Genomic DNA, 21740 nt, shown 5'->3' on the forward strand with positions numbered 1-21740 from the left:
CCAGTAGACGAAGAGATGGTTCGCTCCGATCACTTCCGCCATCGCTACATGCTAGCAGCTATGCTACTTACGTTACATCAACAACGTTAAGTTATAAAGGCAGCTAGTACAGGACAATCCACGTGACTGAGCACAAAGATATTTAGTTTAACCCCGTCGGACAATCCTGAGCTAAGCCTCGTGAAATGTGTGTCCGCTGCCTTCATAAATATTTAGAAACGCAGACCGGAAACGTACTTAATCGCCAGATTGTGGAAACGTTTAGAATTGATCATATTCGATATACTCGATCCAAAAGAAATGTGTCTTGTACAAGTGGAAACTTTCAATTGATGAAAGTTTCAACGCATTAAAAATAAATCTTAAACGACCCCCTGGATATGAATTTCAGCAGCGCAGCAGTTTTACGTTAAAGCGACACAAGCTTGTGCCTGAATCATCTCGGCAGTTAATGATCTTTGGCTGCAGTTTCAATACTAGTGACCTCATACATCCCCACCCCAACAACACGCCACACCATCACTATCACTACTGTAACCTTATCTGTTAGAATAATCCAGATCAACCACGGAATCACGATGCATTAACACAAAACAACGCAATGCTGGTTTGTCGCTGATAGCAGACCTGAAACAGAACAGCTTTATTTGGACTTTCATTATAAAATGTAAAAACAGCAGGTGTCCTGCTTTGCATCAGTGTCTAGTATACAATATTAAGGCATATCTGAACCAAATATCATGTTGACTGTAAACATGTACGTTTACTCAAACTGGAGAAATGTGGCAGAAATGACGCTCGCTCGCAGTAAAAGCTAAGTACAGTTTATCACATGTACTGTGTGAGCTAAGGACATAAAAATGGACATTTATGACACAAGACCAGGTTCTGATCACAGGACTCTTTCAGCAGCGTTGACCTTCACATGTGGAAGGTCACAGTCACCATGTCCTGGATGTGTGTGAACAGCTGTGTGACTGTGAAACATCTGCAGATGTTTTCTGGACTGTTAGGAGTTTCTGAAATCAGTATTTATTCAGACAGCTCTCTTCTTCCCCTCAGCCACTGTAAATCCATTCGCTCCTTCATTCAGTGGAGCCAAAGTTCCTTTTACAAATGCACAGCTGATTCTTATTTTTCATCATGTGAAGACCTTGTTGTTTTCTACTACACTCACTCATTTCACACACGTGGAAAGTGTTGGCACTAAAAGTGCGCTGTGTATTTATTAAAAGTAGCAATAAAAAAAGAAAGTAGCACACCATTGAACCGAGCACGTCCTGATGAGATTTGTCATTTTTTAACATTATGTTAGGAATGGTTATGATTTATCAGATGCTCATATTGCTGCGCACGTCAGAATATTCTTCAGCTCTGTGGAGCTATGCCTTATATTGCCCAGTAGATGTCCTGCCCAGTGCGGGACCCCTGCTGGCTCATTTCTGGAGGCTGCTGTGGTGTCCCAGAGGAGAACCGTGGATGTACGAGAGGACGGCACTCTGCAAATAGCTGGCTCTGTTGGCCTCATCCTCCCTAATCCTATGGATCTCTGCCTCCTTCAGCCGCAGCTTCTCCAACATGGAAGACATCTCGCTCTCTTTGTCCAGAAGAGCCTCCCTGTGGTTACTACTCAGCACTACAAGACGGCGAACCGGAGAGAGAACAGCATGAAAGAGAGCAGCACAGAATCAAATCACACGGTTGCTTCCAGACAGTCGTGGCACAAAGACGCAAAGTTTATGTAAAGTTTCAAAGTAACCAGAACAAAACCGGACGGCGAACCTTTAAGCTCTCTCTCCAGGGCGTTGATCTTTTCTTTAAGTGCTCCCTGAGCCGTCCTCTCTGCCTGGAGGTGTCCAATCTGCTCCTGCAGCTCCACCCTCACCCGGCTCACCTCAGCCACCTTCTCCTGGTCTTTACTGCACAGCTCCTGTAAGAGCACAGCACCCCTCATTTATCACTTCAGATTAGGCCAATTTACTTCAGCGTTTCAGGCTCTGACAGGAACTGTTCTAGTCAGATTCGTCCCTGCTCCAACATCTTTAATTCAATTTCAGTTATTTCATTTTTTAGATTTTATTTTAATTTTAGAACAATTCAAAGCTAATGAAAAAAATCTTTCTATGTGTAGAAACAACTTCTCTTCAGAGCTCTGGTGCTGCATTCTGGATCACGTGAAGCCTTTTCAGGACAAGGATTAGGAATCAGTCAGAAATATTTCCATTATTTTCAGCTCCACTGTGAGTCGGGAGCTTCCCTTTAGACAATGATGTTCAGATGAAAGAAGGCAGACTGTTCAATGTTACAGGACAAAAGTTCCTGCAGGCTTCCCCACAGTGTCACCGGACGTCCACGTCACAGTGTTTACAGACCACATGCCAAACGGACTCATGAATGAATATAAGTAGCACTTTGCTGATATCTAAGGTTACTTTCATTCATTCATCAGCACGGTGGTGCAGTGGTTAGCACTGCTGCCTCACAGAGTTCGATTCCACCGCCTGGCCGAGCCTTTCTGTGTGGAGCAGGGGTCTCGAACTCTAGGCCTCGAGGGCCGGTGTCCTGCAGTTCTTAGATGTGTCCTTTAGATGATCCAACACAGCTGATTCAAACGGCTAAATGACCTCCTCAACATGTGTTGAAGTTCTCCAGAGGCCTGGTAATGAACTCATCATGTGATTCAGGCGTGTTGACCCAGGGTGAGATCTAAAACCTGCAGGACACCGGCCCTCGAGGCCTGGAGTTCAACACCCCTATATAAGGCCTTTGGTTCGGTCAACATCAGTCAACAGCCTGCACAGATGCTTGGCTGTATGCAGCCAACACTATGGTAGCTGTATATCTCGCATCACCGAGGTTTACTGCCTACAAAGAAATGAAGGAGACAAAATCATAACATTGATGTATCATTTATGGAGCTATGCTCGGGTATTAAAGTTGGTGCAATGGTCCAGAATGGCAATTTTGGTGTAGATGTCCAAACATGGTGGTTGCAGTGCTTCAGCATCAAGCTAGCTCTGCAGCAATGAGTGTGCATGAAGGCAGAGGAAATCAGTCAAGATAGCTTGTGTTACATCAAATCAAAGAGCAGTAACAGGTCAGCTGATCACAGCCTGCAGAGGAAGAAGACCTGCTGCAGCTCACAATAGCAACATGGAGCCAGTACTGCCAGTCTTTGACCCGACTGGACTCGTTAGGACTGGGTATCATCACTGATTTCTAGAATCGATTCGATCCACGATTCAATTCTATTCTATTCTATTTGAATCGGGGAAATTTTGCCTCAGACAGTCAGAAATATTATAATTCAGATCATGCATCAGTACATTTACATATTTTTATATCTATAAAAAGAAAGCTGACACTTGTGAGTCTTTATCAAAGGTGTGAGCATCACAGCAGAGGCCTTTGTGTCAAAGTAACTGAGGATAAAACAGGAAAGCATGAAGGAGATTTTCCTGGCCTGGTTTTTTATAGCTGATGACCTGAAAATATTCTGCAGTCGATCAAAAACAAAAGAAAACCATGAATCAACATATGAACATTACCTGATGCTGCTGAAGTGAAGCAGAGCAAAGTTACAGCAGTTTGATTACACACACAGCGTTTCGCAATTCTGCATTCTGCGGTGGCGCTGTCACTTGGTGTTCGCTCGCTCGCTCTGTGGTATAGTATCTAGTGATGGGATTTCCGGCTCTTTTTAGAGATCCGGCTCTTTCGGCTCGGCTCACTAAAAAGAGCCGGCTCTTTCGGCTCCGAACCGGCTCTTCAGGTTGTTTTGCTGCTTTAATTAATTTATTATTAACAATGATATAAAATTATGCACAAAAGGAATTACTAACGTAAAAAAAAGTGGTTTTATTTATATATGTTTATATATAAATATATGCCGTGGCCCCTAGAGACAAAGCACGTACAAACTCCAAAACACATTTCTAGCATGAACTGAACTTCCAAAGCAGAGCTACTAGATCACTTAAATTACACAATTGAAAGCATGTGTGTATTGTTTGTGTATTTATACACAGGCACTCATATATATTCAAATAATTTTTAAAAAAGTTCATTTACCTGTTACTACCACACACCAAATCGGGTCGTTGGTACTTGCTGGCTTGTGTAGCCACTAGGTAATAAAAGCTCAACACTGTGCCCAGCATCCTGGAGCACTTCTGTTGTGTTTTGAGTTTTTACATGCTTCGGAGTTTTTACATTTTTTCGTGCTTCGGAGTTTGTACGTGCTTCAAAGTTTGTACGTGCTTCGGAGTTTGTACGTGCTTCGGAGTTTGTACGTGCTTCGAAGTTTGTACGTGTTTTTACGTGTTTTGGAGTTTGCACGTGATTTGAAGTTTGTATGTGCTTTGTCTCTAGGGGCTGTAAATATACTTTTATTTATTCACTCCACATAAAATGTAATAAATAAATCATATAATACAAAAATCAACTATTCACATTTCAAATTTTAACTATTTAAATTTTCAGCTTTTTCCTTTTACAAATTTAAAGTGAAACAACACAAAACACTGCAAACCACAACACAATTAAATATAAATTAAAACATGAAAACAAAAAAAAGATGCATATTCTCTGTCATATGGACCTGCATGAATAAACTTTCTGAATCCTTTATCATCTGCAACTGAAAATAGTTGTGGATGATTACTATACCTTTCTAATGTGACGTTGTTGTCCCTGGCTTTCTTTCTCTCTCCGGCTCTGTTCCTGTGCTATTGAGTGTAACTACCGCCCCTCCCCCCTCTGCCCAGTGTAAAGCACCAGGCTCGCGTGCAGAGTGAAGCGGAAAAAAAAGTGCGAGAGAGAGGCTGAGAGAAAGAAAAAAAAAAAAAAAACCCACGTGACGGCTCGCGATAAGGAGCCGGCTCGCGTCGTTCACGTCAAAGAGCCGGCTCTAAGAGCCATTTCGTTCGCGAACGACCCATCACTAATAGTATCGCTTCCTGTTCCTGCTCAAACACAGTGGTGTTTCTGAGTAGCTTATTTGCTTAGCAGTTTAATTAACAACTTTTAAATACATTCTTTTTTCACAGTATAATCTTCACGTGCTTCATCCGAAGCACACTTTCTGTGTACTCACTACCTAATTTATAGTATTCACTCACTGTCTCTGTACTGTTTCGCTAGCTTAGCTCGTAGCCGACCCGTTAGCACCATGGCTACTTCACCTGTCCCTTCTGCACTTTCTTGCTCATTGTGTCAGATGTTTAGTTACACCTCGGCCTCCTTTAGCAGTAATGATATCTGTAACAAATGTAGCATATTTGCAGCTCTGGAGGCCAGGATTACTGAACTGGAGACTCGGCTTTGCACCCTGCTCTCACCCTTAGCTAGCCAGGCCCCTGTAGCTGGTGCAGCCGAAGATAGCGTAGGCCCCGCTAGCTGTTCCCCGGCAGACCCCAAGCAGCTGGGGAAAGGCTGGGTAACGGTGAGAAGGAAGCGTAGTCCTAAACAGAAGCCCCAGGTACACCACCAACCCGTTCATGTGTCTAACCGTTTTTCCCCACTCAGTGACACACCCGCTGGGGGTCAAACTCTGGTAATTGGTGACTCTGTTCTCAGACATGTGAAGCTAGAGACACCGGCAACCATAGTCAATTGTCTTCCAGGGGCCAGAGCAGGCGACATTGAAGGAAATTTAAAACTGCTGGCTAAGGGTAAACGTAAATTCAATAAAATCATAATTCACGTCGGCAGTAATGACACCCGGTTACGCCAATCGGAGGTCACTAAAATCAATATTGAATCGGTGTGTAACTTTGCCAAAACAATGTCGGACTCTGTAGTTTTCTCTGGTCCCCTCCCCAATCAGACCAGGAGTGACATGTTTAGCCGCATGTTCTCCTTAAATTGCTGGCTGTCTGAGTGGTGTCCCAGAAACGATGTGGGCTTCATAGATAATTGGCAAACCTTCTGGAGGAAACCTGGTCTTGTTAGGAGAGATGGCATCCATCCCACTTTGGATGGAGCAGCTCTCATTTCTAGAAATATCGACAAATTTATTAAACCCCTCAAAACATGACTATCCAGAGTTGGGACCAGGAAGCAGAGTTGCAGTCTTACACGCCTCTCTGCAGCTTCTCTCCTCCTGCTACCCCCCCAAAAACCCATCTCCATAGAGACTGTGTCTGCTTCCAAAAAGACAAAAAACAAACTAAAAACCAGCAACAAACAACTTAAACATTTACAAAGAAAGAACAATACAGTATCCACATCTGAACCAAAGAGTAAAACAGTGAAATGTGGATTATTAAATATTAGGTCTCTCTCCTCCAAGTCTCTGTTAGTACATGACTTAATAATTGATCAACAAATTGATTTACTCTGCCTTACAGAAACCTGGTTGCAGCAGGATGATTATGTTAGTTTAAATGAATCAACACCCCCGAGTCATTCTAACTACCAGAAATCTCGAAGCACAGGTCGAGGGGGCGGTGTGGCAGCAATTTTTCACACCAGTCTACTAATTAATGAAAGACCAAGACAGACTTTTAATTCATTTGAAAGCCTGATGCTTAGCCTCGTCCACCCCAGCTGTGAAACTCAGAAACCAGTCTTACTTGTTATCATCTATCGTCCACCTGGGCCTTACACAGAGTTTCTGTCTGATTTCTCAGACTTTATATCTAATTTAGTTCTGAGCTCAGATAAAATAATTATTGTGGGTGATTTTAACATCCATGTTGATGCTAAAAATGACAGCCTCAACATGGCATTTAATCTGTTGTTAGACTCAATTGGTTTCTCTCAAAATGTAAAAGAACCCACCCACCACTTTAATCACACTCTAGATCTTGTTTTAACATATGGCATAGAAACTGAACATTTAACAGTGTTTCCTGAAAACCCTCTCCTGTCTGATCATTTCTTGATAACATTTACATTTACAATAATTGATTACGCAGCAGTGGAGAGTAGACTTTATCAAAGTAGATGTCTTTCTGAAAGCGCTGTAACTAAGTTTAAGAATATAATCCAGCCACTGTTATCATCGTCAATGCCCTGTACCAACACAGAGCAGAGCAGCTATCTGAACGCTACCCCAACAGAGGTCGATTATCTTGTTAATAATTTCACCTCCTCACTACGTACGACTCTGGATACTGTAGCTCCAGTGAAAACTAAGGTCTCTAATCAGAAGTACCTGACCCCGTGGTATAATTCTCAAACACGTACCCTAAAGCAGATGACTCGTAATCTGGAGAGGAAATGGCGTGTCACAAATTTAGAGGATCATCATTTAGCCTGGAGAAATAGTTTGTTGCTTTATAAGAAAGCCCTCCGCAAAGCCAGAACAGCTTACTACTCATCACTGATTGAAGAAAATAAGAACAACCCCAGGTTTCTCTTCAGCACTGTAGCCAGGCTGACAAAAAGTCAGAGCTCTGTTGAGCCAACCATCCCTTTAACGTTAACTAGTGATGACTTCATGAACTTCTTCACAAATAAAATTTTTATCATTAGAGAAAAAATTACCAATAATCATCCCACAGATGTAATATTATCTACAGCTACTCTTAGTACCATTGATGTTAAGTTAGACTCTTTTTTTCCAATCGATCTTTCTGAGTTAACTTCAATAATTACTTCCTCCAAACCATCAACGTGTCTTTTAGACCCCATTCCTACAAAACTGCTCAAAGAAGTCCTGCCATTGATTAATTCTTCGATCTTATATATGATCAACCTATCTCTAATAATCGGCTATGTACCACAGGCCTTCAAGGTGGCTGCAGTTAAACCTTTACTCAAAAAGCCATCTCTAGACCCAGCAGTCTTAGCTAATTATAGGCCAATCTCCAACCTTCCTTTCATATCAAAAATCCTTGAAAGAGTAGTTGTCAAACAGCTAACAGATCATCTGCAGAGGAATGGTTTATTTGAAGAGTTTCAGTCAGGTTTCAGAGTTCATCACAGCACAGAAACAGCTTTATTGAAGGTTACAAATGATCTTCTTATGGCCTCTGACAGTGGACTCATCTCTGTGCTTGTCCTTCTTGACCTTAGTGCAGCATTCGATACTGTCGACCATAATATTCTATTAGAGCGATTAGAACATGCTGTAGGTATTACAGGTATTGCACTGCAGTGGTTTGTATCATATCTATCTAATAGACTCCAATTTGTGCATGTAAATGGAGAGTCCTCTTCACACACTGAGGTTAATTATGGAGTTCCACAGGGTTCAGTGCTAGGACCAATTCTGTTTACATTATACATGCTTCCCCTAGGCAGCATCATTAGAAGACATAGCATACATTTTCACTGCTATGCAGATGACACCCAGCTCTATCTGTCCATGAAGCCAGATAACACACACCAATTAGTTAAACTGCAGGAATGTCTTAAAGACATAAAGACTTGGATGGCCACTAACTTTCTGCTTCTTAACTCAGATAAAACTGAGGTCATTGTACTCGGCGCTGAAAAGCTTAGAAATATGGTATCTAACCAGATTCTTACTCTGGATGGCATTACCTTGGCCTCCAGTAACACTGTGAGGAACCTTGGAGTCATTTTTGACCAGGATATGTCCTTCAACGCACATATTAAACAAATATGTAAGACTGCGTTCTTCCATTTGCGCAACATCTCTAAAATTAGAAATATCCTGTCTCAGAGTGACGCTGAAAAACTAGTTCATGCATTTATTACTTCCAGGCTAGACTACTGCAATTCATTATTATCAGGATGTCCAAAAAACTCACTGAAAAGCCTTCAGTTAATCCAAAATGCTGCAGCAAGAGTACTGACAGGGACTAGAAGGAGAGAGCATATTTCTCCTGTTTTGGCTTCCCTTCATTGGCTTCCTGTTAAATCCAGAATTGAATTCAAAATCCTGCTCCTCACATACAAGGTCTTAAATAATCAGGCCCCATCTTATCTTAATGACCTTGTAGTACCATATCACCCTATTAGAGCACTTCGCTCTCGCTCTGCAGGCCTACTTGTTGTTCCTAGAGTATTTAAAAGTAGAATGGGAGGCAGAGCCTTCAGTTTTCAGGCCCCTCTTCTGTGGAACCAGCTTCCAGTTTGGATTCAGGAGACAGACACTATCTCTACTTTTAAGATTAGGCTTCAAACCTTCCTTTTTGCTAAAGCATATAGTTAGGGCTGGACCAGGTGACCCTGAATCCTCCCTTAGTTATGCTGCAATAGATGTAGGCTGCCGGGGGATTCCCATGATGCATTGAGTTTTTCCTTTCCAGTCACCTTTCTCACTCACTATGTATTAACAGACCTCTCTGTATTGAATCGTATCTGTTATTAATCTCTGTCTCTCTTCCACAGCATGTCTTTATCCTGTCTTCCTTCTCTCACCCCAACCGGTCGCAGCAGATGGCCCCGCCCCTCCCTGAGCCTGGTTCTGCCGGAGGTTTCTTCCTGTTAAAAGGGAGTTTTTCCTTCCCACTGTCGCCAAAGTGCTTGCTCATAGGGGGTCATATGATTGTTGGGCTTTTCTCTGTATCTATGAAGCGCCTTGAGGCGACATTTGTTGTGATTTGGCGCTATATAAATAAAATTGAATTGAATTGAATTGAATAATTTTTAATAAGTTCAGAAGCCTGTTGAAGAGCAGAAATGAGGCTTTCTTTTTCAAAAGTAAGTAAAAAAACAGCGGCCGACAGACTGTAAACAACTTGTGCGTAATAAGCAAGCGAATAATGCAGAAAACAGATTTTTAGACGGGAAACTACAGACAGAGAGAGAGAGAGAGAGAGCGAGAGAGAGAGAGCGAGAGAGAGAGAGCGAGAGAGAGAGAGAGCTGTGCATGAAGTGTGATTTTATTGTGGTGGAAGCAAAACAGCAAAAGTCAGAGTTGTTGTTGTTTATGTGAAGCGTAGTTTGGATCTTCTTTTGCTGCTGGTTCGGTCAATATTGTTTGGAGAGAGATAAAACCTGCAGCTTCAGAATCAGTGCAAAAATGGCAAAAACACAAAGCTCGGACCCGCCGAAACATCAGAATCAGCGTGAGAAAGGCGACATCTCACTGATTCTGATGCGTCGGCGGGTCCGAGCTTTGTGTTTACGTCTTTGTGCAGAATCCGTGCTCCTGCTCTCATTTACTGTTTCAGCTGTTTGGTGGTTGTTGAAAATTTGTGAGGTTTAACCTGAGATTTTGGCGTTTCGGGCAAAAATAAATTTATATTTAAAAATCGATTCAGGATTTTAATGAATCGATATCACGTTATTCAAGCTAGAATCGATTTTAATCGATAAATCGAGACTCAAAACCCAGCCTAGTACTCATTTCTCTGTTTAGATGTGGAGGCAGAGGTTTTACTGTTATGTGCTAATATTATTTGATTGTAATGATGACAGAGCACGAGCTTCAGTTAGCTTTCCACAAAAGCCTCTGGCAGTAATGTCCTTACTCTGAGTACATTTCAGAGCCTGCACTGTTTCACTGTTACTGAGTAACGTTTAACACAAGTAAGGAAACACTGTGTGTACTTTAGCGCCCTCTGCTGGTATAGTTAGAGGTGTGCAGCTGAAACCTGTTCTAGGCCCAAACTCTGCTGCAGATACAGGAGCTACAGTTGGAGTGGTGTTTGTACGACAGGCAGGTGGTGCATCCTGACCTGCTGCAGCTCCTCTATCCTGCGTCGTAGTCCGTCCATCTCAATGCTCTGCTGGCTGTTCTTGGCCTGCAGCTCAGAGATGGTCTGCTTCTGCTGGGAACAGTGCAGCTGGACCTCCTGCAGGGATGAACGCACCGAGCGCAGCTTCTCCTCCAAGGACGACACGTGCTCCTGCTGCTCAGAGGAGTCGACACAGAAGGAAATGCTGTGGAGGGTCTTTCTCAGGTATTAGCGTCCAGCTATTACAGGTGACAGTGGTTTCTAACAGTAGGCACACTTACAATATGATGCAATCCCAATAAGTTGCCCATATTGATTTAGTGATCAGTTGTGTGATAAATCAACAAATCTGTGTAACTAAAGGAGAGAGCGTTTATTCTACAGAGGAACCTGTGGAGTCAGTTTGCTGTCTTTCTTTGTCTTTACCAGCGAGCTTGTGCTCACCGTACATCAAAATGTTCATATATGAAATAAAATATGGTGCAGTTTGCATTTAACCCATTCAAAGAAATGTAAAATGTAATTCATTCGTCTCTGCCTGATGCTAAGACTGCAGGGTCACTGGAGGTCAAAGCAAAGCAAAAAGAGTTTTTTACTCAGCTTAGAACATTTTCAAGACGCTTGAAAAATACATTTAAGGACTACGGTCATTTTTAGGGAGTCTCTGGGAAATCGACCGTCATCAATTCATGTACAAGATTTAGAGATTCACAGACAGCGAACACACACACACACACACACACACACACACACACACACAGCATGATGACAGTTGGGTCGGTGAGCTCTGAGTAAATGACTTGTCCTGCTAGTCAAACACAAAGTGGTGGGTGGAGAAAGAAAAGTACGGCCCCCGGAGTGGAGATGCTCGTTCTCCACTCACCACCTTTGAAAACTTGGGTTGTGAGTCAGTAAGTGACCAAAGTTTGAACTCACCTCTTCCAAACGCGCTTGAGCTCGCACTCTTCCCAGCTCCTCCTCTGCCTGGACCCTTTCTGCCACAAACGCTGCTTTAGCTTTACTCAGTTCCTGGAACAGATGAGACGACAGATCATCATGAGAAACACATTCGGGGTGTTCACTCCCACTCTGGGTGTAGGATTAAGAATTCCACTTCACCGTCATTTATTCTGTAATGCTCCCAGATTACAGGGAAACTGTTTTATTGAACTGTGTGCAGCAGCTGTGGTTTTATCATTGTCCTCTGCAGTACCAAGGTGTCCCATGCTCTCTACAGTCACCTTCAGTTTGGCCTGATAACTGGGAAATTCCCTGGTGCCAAAGAGATGTTTGCTTGTGGATTTGAATAACTGTCTGGAATATACAGTTAGGGAAAGCTGACCCTTCAATCCTTAAATAAACAGAGACTCACAGTCACTGAACCTTAAATATAGTAAAGAAACAAACTTACATTCAGGCTCTGTGTTAAAGCTCGTACATCCCTGGATGTGTCACTATTCTGATATCATCACTGACAGCCTTCAGCTAATGTTTATATCTTCCATTCACAATATGACAGATCAAAATCAGACACTCCAGTTTTGGATCCTTTCGATACTGTCGACCATAATATCCTATTAGAGCGATTAGAACATGCTGTAGGTATTACAGGTACTGTGCTGCAGTGGTTTGTATCATATCTATCTAACAGACTCCAGTTTGTGCATGTAAATGGAGAGTCCTCTTCACACACTGAGGTTAATTATGGAGTTCCACAGGGTTCAGTGCTAGGACCAATTCTGTTTACATTATACATGCTTCCCCTAGGCAGCATCATTAGAAGACATAGCATACATTTACACTGCTATGCAGATGACACCCAGCTCTATCTGTCCATGAAGACAGATGATACAAGAGTAGGGATGCAACGATACCAATTTTTTCAAACCGATACGATACCGATACTTGGATCTGAGTAGTTGCCGATACAGAGTGCAAAAACCAATACTTCTACCACACACACACACACACACACACAAACACAATGAATTGGAAGACAAGTTTTATTATATTCCCTGTCGATAAAAAATAAAATATTAATAAAAATGACCACAAAAAAATTTTAAGTGAAAAATAAGCACTTCTGTTAAATTATTGCAGAGTCTCCACATTGTAATTTAACAAAATATCACTGAACTACTGGCACTGTCTCGAGCTTTCAGAATAATAAATAAACACTTCTGTTTGAAATAAAATAAATACAAATTAGGTTTGAGAATAAAATAAACGTTTAAATTATTGCAGAGTGTCCATATTGTAAACAAACAAACAAAATAATTATTATTAAATAAATAATAAATAAAATAATAATTGGCCCCCTAGTGGCCAATCTAAAAAACTACAACAGAAATGACAAGCCACCCTCTGATTAATGAAATAAGTTGGTATCGGTTCATGGTATCGGTTAACTTTTACGAGTATGAGTACACACACATTTTACAGTATCGGCCCCGATACCCGATACCAGTATCGGTATCGGTGCATCCCTATACAAGAGTGTATCTTATGCCAAGTTCCTCTGTCACAGATTTGGGTGATGTAACACTGGCACGGATCACTTTGATTGTGGTAAACATAAATACTTGTATGTTGCAGTTTGAGTGGTGTGAGCTCCGACCTCCTCCAGTTGTATCCGCTGTCCCTCCAGTTTGAAAATGCGATCCTGCAGGGCCCGCTCGCTTTCTTCTAGATGTCGGTTTATATGCTCCACCTTCACAGGAACATAAACTTTCAGTAACTGATGTTGTTAAAATGACTCCATCTATTAAAACATTTTGCTCTTATTTTGATTCCTCTACGTGGCGTTGTGTGCCGCCCGACAGCACACCTCTTTCTGCCGGAGACTGTCCATGTCATCCAGGGCTTGCTTGGACCGTCGCTTCTCTGATTCCAAGCGGTCTGTCGGACACACAGGAAATCTCTGCTGCCGTTCACGTCACAAAAGGACTTTATGTGTTCAGAGCTGATAACGTTACCTTCAGCCTGGGCTAGTCGCAGCTTGAGCTCAGCTGTGCTGGTGGTCAGCTCCTGCTTCAGCTCAAAGATCAGCTGCTGCTGAGACTTACACCTGCGCTCCACCTCCTCCACCTAACACACACCAACATCCCAGAGTGCTCACAGTGCAAATACCAAAGTGCAAATGATGTGAAAAGACAGGCCTCGTACGTTAGTCTTCAGCTGACCGTTGGTGTCTGTCAGGTTCTGGATGTCTCTGAGGAGTTTTCCCTGTCTCAGTGCAGCGTCCTACAGGACGGACGGAGAGAGGTGACAGTGATACACACACACACACACACACACACACACACACACACACACACACACGTCAGGTGTCGTTGGAAGAAGATCTCCCTCAAATGGGTGACGTGGTCGTACACACTACTTTTTGAATTTTGTGCATTAAAACACTGCTTAGTAATATGTACTTTAATGTCTGCAGTAGTGTGCATGCACATAAATGTTCTGGGATCTGTGAATTATGAGCAATTTGAAATCAACTGGTTTGTAGAGTGAGTTTGGTTTGCGGGTGAAGTCAGAGTCAGAGTTTGGGTTCTCACCAGGATATGTCCTTCAACGCACATATTAAACAAATATGTAAGACTGCGTTCTTCCATTTGTGCAACATCTCTAAAATTAGAAATATCCTGTCTCAGAGTGACGCTGAAAAACTAGTTCATGCATTTATTACTTCCAGGCTGGACGACTGTAATTCACAATTATCAGGAAGTCCTAAAAACTCCCTGAAAAGCCTTCAGTTAATCCAAAACAGGTCCCTTTCTAGTCCTGAGAGAGCAGATTTCTCCTGTTTTGGCTTCCTGTTAAATCCAGAATTCAAAATCCTGCTCCTCACATACAAGGTCTTAAATAATCAGGCCCCATCTTATCTTAATGACCTTGTAGTACCATATCACCCTATTAGAGCACTTCGCTCTCGCTCTGCAGGCCTACTTGTTGTTCCTAGAGTATTTAAAAGTAGAATGGGAGGCAGAGCCTTCAGTTTTCAGGCCCCTCTTCTGTGGAACCAGCTTCCAGTTTGGATTCAGGAGACAGACACTATCTCTACTTTTAAGATTAGGCTTCAAACTTTCCTTTTTGCTAAAGCATATAGTTAGGGCTGGACCAGGTGACCCTGAATCCTCCCTTAGTTATGCTGCAATAGATGTAGGCTGCCGGGGGATTCCCATGATGCATTGAGTTTTTCCTTTCCAGTCACCTTTCTCACTCACTATGTGTTAACAGACCTCTCTGTATTGAATCATATCTGTTATTAACCTCTGTCTCTCTTCCACAGCATGTCTTTATCCTGTCTTCCTTCTCTCACCCCAACCAATCACAGCAGATGGCCCCGCCCCTCCCTGAGCCTGGTTCTGCTGGAGGTTTCTTCCTGTTAAAAGGGAGTTTTTCCTTCCCACTGTCGCCAAAGTGCTGCTCATAGGGGGTCATATGATTGTTGGGCTTTTCTCTGTATCTATGAAGCGCCTTGAGGCGACTTTTGTTGTGATTTGGCGCTATATAAATAAAATTGAATTGAATTGAATTGAAAAAATTGAATTCATCAGTTCAGCAGCTGCTGGTTTGTGGACTGAAACGTCTACTGCTGTATAACTGCTGCTGTTTCAGGTGTGGAGGCTCCGCTAACACCTGCCCACAGCAGGAATGTGAAGACAGACCTGCTGTCGCTTCAGCCTATTGATGCAGCCACACAGAATACTCTGGATGACAGAAGGAGGTGATACGTCCGTCTGTGCCAGTCCTCCTCAGCCACCTTAGGAAGAGGAGCCACTGTGTTGCTGTTTTGTGAGCATCAAACATCATCACTAATGTTTATTCTCACAACCTGAAGCAGCTGACTCTCCACCTCGATGAAGAGGAGGTATCAGCCTCTTCCCTGCAGCCACAGCGAGCTCCAGCATGTTGTTCTCCTGACATCATGGTGTCAGGCTCTCGGCTCCATTGTCTCTATGTGATGTGGTCATGCAGCCACTTTTAAAGCAGGACTGGATCCATTATTCCTTACAAACCAGAGTCAAACCTCCTTTTTGTCTCTATGGTCACTGAAAATTACTGCGATAAAAAGAAAGCTAACTGCATTGTTGGGTTTTCAGCAGCACTATAACATCCTCTGCTCTGCATGATGTTATTATGTGTTAGTATTGCTGGATTTGTCTGCTGACTCTGTGACCTCATCGGCCACGTAGCATGTACACGCCGGTCATGTGTTTCAGCTTGTTTATGAGTGTCCTACCATTTAAAGGTAAAGCTGCCATCGCTCTGTACCTCGTGCTCTTTCTTCCTCCCTTTGCTGTGTTGTTCCCTCTGTTCTTCTTTCTCAGCTTTCAATCGAGACAGCAGCTCTCCCATGTTTTGGTTTTTCTGCTCAGAGAGTGCGAGGGCAGCTTCTGTCATCTGTAGCCTGCACGACAACAGATGATGCTGTTAAACGCGTTTGAGGCCCCTGTTACACTGATCTTTAATCTCTGACTATCAAACTCTAATCAGCTAATCCTTTGTCCAGACTGACGTCTGTGCCAAGTCTCGAGACGTTCCTGATGTTCCTGTCAGGAAAACAGGACAAACAAAGAACTGCTATCATGTTTGGATACTGGAAACCATAATCGTCTGCTGGTAAAATTCCCTCTTTGGCAGAAATATCTCCTCTGCCTTTTGCATAACTGTCCACTGCTCTCCTCAGCTTGCTCACTTTTTGGCCGTGGCTGCATGCAAAAATTCTTCAGTTACAAGATGTCTGGGGGCATTTTTGCATGTGCTGTTCAGTTTTCAGGCCCCTCTTCTGTGGAACCAGCTTCCAGTTTGGATTCAGGAGACAGACACTATCTCTACTTTTAAGATTAGGCTTCAAACTTTCCTTTTTGCTAAAGCATATAGTTAGGGCTGGACCAGGTGACCCTGAATCCTCCCTTAGTTATGCTGCAATAGATGTAGGCTGCCGGGGGATTCCCATGATGCATTGCGTTTTTCCTTTCCAGTCACCTTTCTCACTCACTATGTATTAACAGACCTCTCTGTATTGAATCATATCTGTTATTAATCTCTGTCTCTCTTCCACAGCATGTCTTTATCCTGTCTTCCTTCTCTCACCTCAACCAATCACAGCAGATGGCCCCGCCCCTCCCTGAGCCTGGTTCTGCTGGAGGTTTCTTCCTGTTAAAAGGGAGTTTTTCCTTCCCACTGTCGCCAAAGTGCTGCTCATAGGGGGTCATATGATTGTTGGGTTTTTCTCTGTATCTATGAAGCGCCTTGAGGCGACTTTTGTTGTGATTTGGCGCTATATAAATAAAATTGAATTGAATTGAAATACTGTGTTTTTCCAGATGTATCCACAGCATCTGAAAGCTGTGACCTTGAAGTAAGTCAGAACCCTGCGTTTCTGCTGGATTGTAAACGTCCATCCACCGTCTGACTGAGCCTCCCAGAAACGTCCCTGTAGCTACTCTGTAACCATCTCAGATCAGATCCAGCAGGACAACGATCACTTCAGTGCTCAGTGGGACTCAAACCCACAAAAACAAACATTCTGTGACTCTGTAACAAAGTATATGTAACGAGCTTTCCTCCACACCTGCTGGGCACACATACAGTTTCACAGCATTACAACCTCGTGTTCACACGCGGCAGCACGACATGACTGGCTAACTGGGGGAGGGGCTTAGAACTCTGCATGGATCTCAGCATTTTTTTGAGTGCCAAGTCTCCTGATATAACGTGATCCTCGTGCTTTCTTCTTGTATGACTGCAGCAGCCACACATACGAGCAGCCGTCTTCTCACACGGCTGTTTACTGGACGAGGACTGACGGAGGAGGAAACGATTACTTTGCGGTGAGAGAGTTGACAGCGGACTTTTTCTCGTTCAGAGCTTCCTGAAGTTGGCCGATCTGAACGGAGGTCGACCTGACGACAGAGAGAAAGTCACAGAATCATAAGAGGATGCAGGTGTCTCAGCACGCCATCTTCCACAGAGGCCACAGAGTCCCCACTCACCTACTGGAGCGTCCCATCTCGTCCCTCTGCCTGTCTATGGTCTCCATCAGGCTTAGGAACTGAAACAAAAGTTTAATCTGAGTGGGTTATGTGGACATGTTGACCCCACTGGGTATTACTGTGCTTCATTATGACTCACAGAAATATCTGACTACACATTACAAATTTGTGTAGACAACCGTGCAGATATCAGACTCCCTCAACCCTCGCTGCACCTTTATCAGCTCAGTCCAAACGTTAACCTGAGTTGTACTGATATGTGTGTCTTGGCTATTTATGGGACTCACTTTGACATGGACACTGAGCTGGAACTAGGCTGAGTGTCCACCATGTGATGAGAAACAGCTGCACTCACCTCTCGAGTGCAAATTGCTTTTTGACATTGATCTGTTTGCATTAGTCTCTTTGGAAAAGTAAACAAAGGTGCATCACTACACAGAAAATAAACCAGAATCATGCTGTGGTCTGTAGATCTGTGGATCTGTAATCACAGTGGGCTATAGCTACAGGAGTGCATGCACTGGGATTTCCTACTGGTGGTGCTGGGAGGATCAGAAGTCCTCTCTGGGAGAAATGTTTCTTGGAGGTGATTGGCTGGTCTGTGGTGCAGTTCGGGAATGCGAGGTTACCTGCCGGCCCTTCTCCTCCTTCAGTGTTTGAATCTCCTTGCTGAGGACCTGTGTCCGGCTGCGGCTCTCCCTCAGGGTGGAGCGCCTGTCTGAGTTGTGCCCTGTGGCCTGCTCTGAAAGGTAAAGATGGCTCTCAGCGTGACCATGCTACAGTAACGCTAACAAAGCCATACTGCTAGCGTTACGACCTCAGGTAGGACTTACCGAGAGCCTTCAGCGTGTCACTGGGAATGTTGTTCCCAGCCATCTCCAGCTGCACTACGCTCTTGTTGTTCTGAAGGGCCTCCAGCATGGACCTGCCTCCCAGCAGACCGATATTGTTCCACCTCAGATCTGAGAAAGGTAAGAGGAGTTAGCATGGACCATCTGCTGATGACAACAGCAGCCTCTACGACCTAAACTTACGATGCTGCCATACGACGGAGGCTGCTCTTAAAACCAAACAACACAGTGCATGACGTTAACCAGTTAGACTCACCTAGAACTTCCAGCGTGCTGTTGCGTCTGAGTGCCAGAGCGAGCTCCGACGCTCCGTGGTGGTTGATTTGATTGTTGCGCAGGTCCAGCTGCGTCAGCGCGCAGTTGGAAACTAAACCGCTGCAGAAGAGCGAGAAAGCTTCGTCCCACACGCCCAACGCGTTCCACTCCAGCACCAGCCTGCAAAGACCAAACACTGCCAGTTAATTTCACTTAAAGGACTCCTAAATTCAGACAGGAACCTGTCTGTGACACTCCAGAACTCATGGCTAGTGGTCTCAGCGTAAGACACCTTTGTCTCTAGTTGGGGTTTATAATTATTATTTTTTTTAAATATTACAGCTGTTGTGTTAAGTGTTTAGCCAACTGTCAGCTTCTGAGCGTGCCAATGTAGACATTTCCCTAGTAGCCATTTAGATATTTTTAAAGTGTTGTGTAGATGGTAGTTTTAATTGCCCAAGGGTTAAAAAAAGTGTACTGTACCTATGTCCTAATGTCTGATATCTGTATAAAAATGATTAGTTGTCACACACTTCCCAGTTTTGGCAAGAACAAATGATTTTATGTCTGTTTTTTAACCAAATTGTACCTGTACACAAAAAATAAAACATTGATTCACTTTGACAGCATGTCTTTATCCTGTCTTCCTTCTCTCACCAACCAATCACAGCAGATGGCCCCGCCCCTCCCTGAGCCTGGTTCTGCTGGAGGTTTCTTCCTGTTAAAAGGGAGTTTTTCCTTCCCACTGTCACCAAAGTGCTGCTCATAGGGGGTCATATGATTGTTGGGCTTTTCTCTGTATCTATGAAGCGCCTTGAGGCGACTTTTGTTGTGATTTGGCGCTATATAAATAAAGTTGAATTGAATTGAATTAATTAGGGAAACTCTTCAGTGCTGACAGATTCCTTCAATGATCAGAAATGCGTGATGAGACTGGGTCACGTTTCTGCCGTCTCTCTGATGGGTTTATTTGGTTTTCAGTGTGATGACCTCCCAGGATACGATGTCCCACACTGCAGGCCGTCTGCTCTTACTTTCATGTCATGTGTTTGAAAATCACTTTAATTCCCACAAATGTAATATTTTGTTCACATCTTGGTTGTTTGATTGAAACTCGTTTGTGGTGAAATACAAAGTCAGAGTGTTTCTCACCACAAACAGAAGTGGCTACAGCGGTTTTTGTGTGGTTAACTCAACTACTAAATATTCTGTGTGATCGCTAAAGTGTCTGTGTGTCTCTACACTCAGCCTGCAGGCTTTCACAGGTCTCCTGCTGTTAAAACACAGCTTACTGTTGTTGTAAACTGGTACTACACAACTATTAACAGCCATAAGGGAAATGAATGAAACCGTACACAGACAGGAAAAGCACGAGTCTCACCTGCGCAGCGTCTTGTTTTGTGCCAACAGCTGTCCCAGCACCTCAGCTCCTGATGATCTCAGGTTATTGCCCTGTGAACAATAAAAACACAACCTAAGGACACACAGATATTGTGCAATAAGATCAAACTAGCGTCACCGTGTGTGGAGAGTCTGATTTGGGAGCTGGTACCTTCAGATCCAGGACTTTGACAGTCGTGTTGTCAAACAGTCCACTGAGGAGCACTCTGGCACCTGAGAGTCGCACACAGCACAGTGACTAACACACACACAGACTTTTAATCTGCACTCAGCATCCTGAGTCACAATATTTACCAGAGCAGCAGATCTGGTTCATTATGCTAATAAGAAAAAAGATCTATATGAGTATGTTCTATTTCTCTGTTTGTTTGTTGCATTTAAAAAAGACTGCTTGCATTTATCTAATTCGAGCAGAGCAAACTCTGTGAAGATGTGTTCAGGACTTTTTGTCACAGCGTCTGTGTGATATGTAGCCGAACACACTCGTTCTGATAGTTTTATCAATCATCAGACTGACTAAAGTACATTAAATAGACGTGCCGCAGCAGTGTGACTCGGGCAGGGCCACATCACCGAGCACCATACACTTGCACATACTGTATAATTCTCCACATGACATAAAGACTGTCCTCACGCACCCTCCTCGCTGAGCATGCAGTCGCTGAGTGACACCTCAGTAAAGACAGTATCCTTATGGAAGGCCTTAGCCAGCACCGAGCAGGTATCTGCAGACAGGCTCTGTCCACTCAGGTCCAGCCTGGAGCCCTGAGCAGACCTGCTCTGCTGGAGCTGAGCTACAACCCCCTCCTGAGGCTCCACGCCGCCCTCCTTACACAGACGGAGGTATATCCGCCTGAAATCCTCCATCCAGGCTCTGCAGACTCCTGATCATGTGATGAGCAGAGCTTTCCGTCCTCAGACCAACTGGTGAAAAGAAGGAGAGACAAAAGTTGCTGCTGCTGTCTATACACGTGCTGTTGGTTTTCTTTGTATCAAAGATTCATTCATCAATAACGAAAACGCCGAGCTTTCGCTAAATTTAAGAAGTAATTGACGATCACACGACACTGAATCAACTGTAGCGACCAGCCTGCACAGCTGTGTGCATGTAAAGCGCACTGACGTGTATTTACACGGTAGCTTGTAACAGGCAGAGCCACGCTGAGCAGCTTTTTGAATGAAAGTGACGCGAGGAGCTATCTCCACGCGAGTCAGAGGCTCGCGCGGGACAATCAAATCTTAAACCGACGATCAAAGTAAGGAGGTGTTTAAACTGGATTTCGTGACTAGCGATCAAATAATAATTACAGGTTACGATAAAAACACAGACCTCCATCAAAACGGTCGTCCTGACAGGTATTGTTGTTGTAGCTCGACCAGCTGACAGAAAAAGGAAACCAGGGCACAGAGTAACTAGGAAGTGTTTGACGCAAAGCATGTTGGTCAATGTAGTTTCGAAAAAATAAGTCTTTATTTATCTGTTTGTTGGTTTTTATCAGGCCTGATCTGTGTGAGCGGAGACTGCCTGTAATACTGTTTAAACAGATCGTCAAAAACAGAAGGTTGTTAAGCGTCGTGTTGTTTAATAATGTTATTCATGCAGAAGGAAGAAGTTTTTGCTCAACCGGCAGGGGGCA

At 43.6% G+C, this 21740-nt stretch overlaps 1 protein-coding gene across 2 annotated transcripts in view; it reads right to left on the minus strand.

The window, feature by feature from the left end:
• Window positions 1-74: 74 nt before the first annotated feature.
• The window catches only part of lrrc45 (leucine rich repeat containing 45), a 30406-nt gene continuing 8740 nt past the window's right edge, over window positions 75-21740 (minus strand). Inside the window, exons 1-18 of one of the 2 annotated variants that reach the window (XM_085171528.1) lie at window positions 21434-21645; window positions 20742-21027; window positions 20255-20316; window positions 20084-20154; window positions 18704-18882; window positions 18430-18558; window positions 18226-18338; window positions 17597-17655; window positions 17429-17506; window positions 15873-16008; window positions 13764-13841; window positions 13574-13685; window positions 13426-13496; window positions 13216-13308; window positions 11535-11627; window positions 10599-10772; window positions 1783-1930; window positions 75-1636 (exon numbers count right to left, since the gene is read on the minus strand). In XM_085171528.1, coding sequence (XP_085027654.1) covers window positions 1437-1636; window positions 1783-1930; window positions 10599-10772; window positions 11535-11627; window positions 13216-13308; window positions 13426-13496; window positions 13574-13685; window positions 13764-13841; window positions 15873-16008; window positions 17429-17506; window positions 17597-17655; window positions 18226-18338; window positions 18430-18558; window positions 18704-18882; window positions 20084-20154; window positions 20255-20316; window positions 20742-20970 — 2025 coding nt within the window. In that variant the 5' untranslated portion in view covers window positions 20971-21027; window positions 21434-21645 and the 3' untranslated portion in view covers window positions 75-1436. Of the gene's footprint in view, window positions 1637-1782; window positions 1931-10598; window positions 10773-11534; window positions 11628-13215; window positions 13309-13425; window positions 13497-13573; window positions 13686-13763; window positions 13842-15872; window positions 16009-17428; window positions 17507-17596; window positions 17656-18225; window positions 18339-18429; window positions 18559-18703; window positions 18883-20083; window positions 20155-20254; window positions 20317-20741; window positions 21028-21433; window positions 21646-21740 lie in introns of those variants that run through there. The other variant, XM_085171529.1, reaches the window with a different exon arrangement.

This window comes from Neolamprologus multifasciatus, chromosome 8 (genome assembly GCF_963576455.1).
Source record: "Neolamprologus multifasciatus chromosome 8, fNeoMul1.2, whole genome shotgun sequence".
Taxonomy (NCBI): domain Eukaryota; kingdom Metazoa; phylum Chordata; class Actinopteri; order Cichliformes; family Cichlidae; genus Neolamprologus; species Neolamprologus multifasciatus.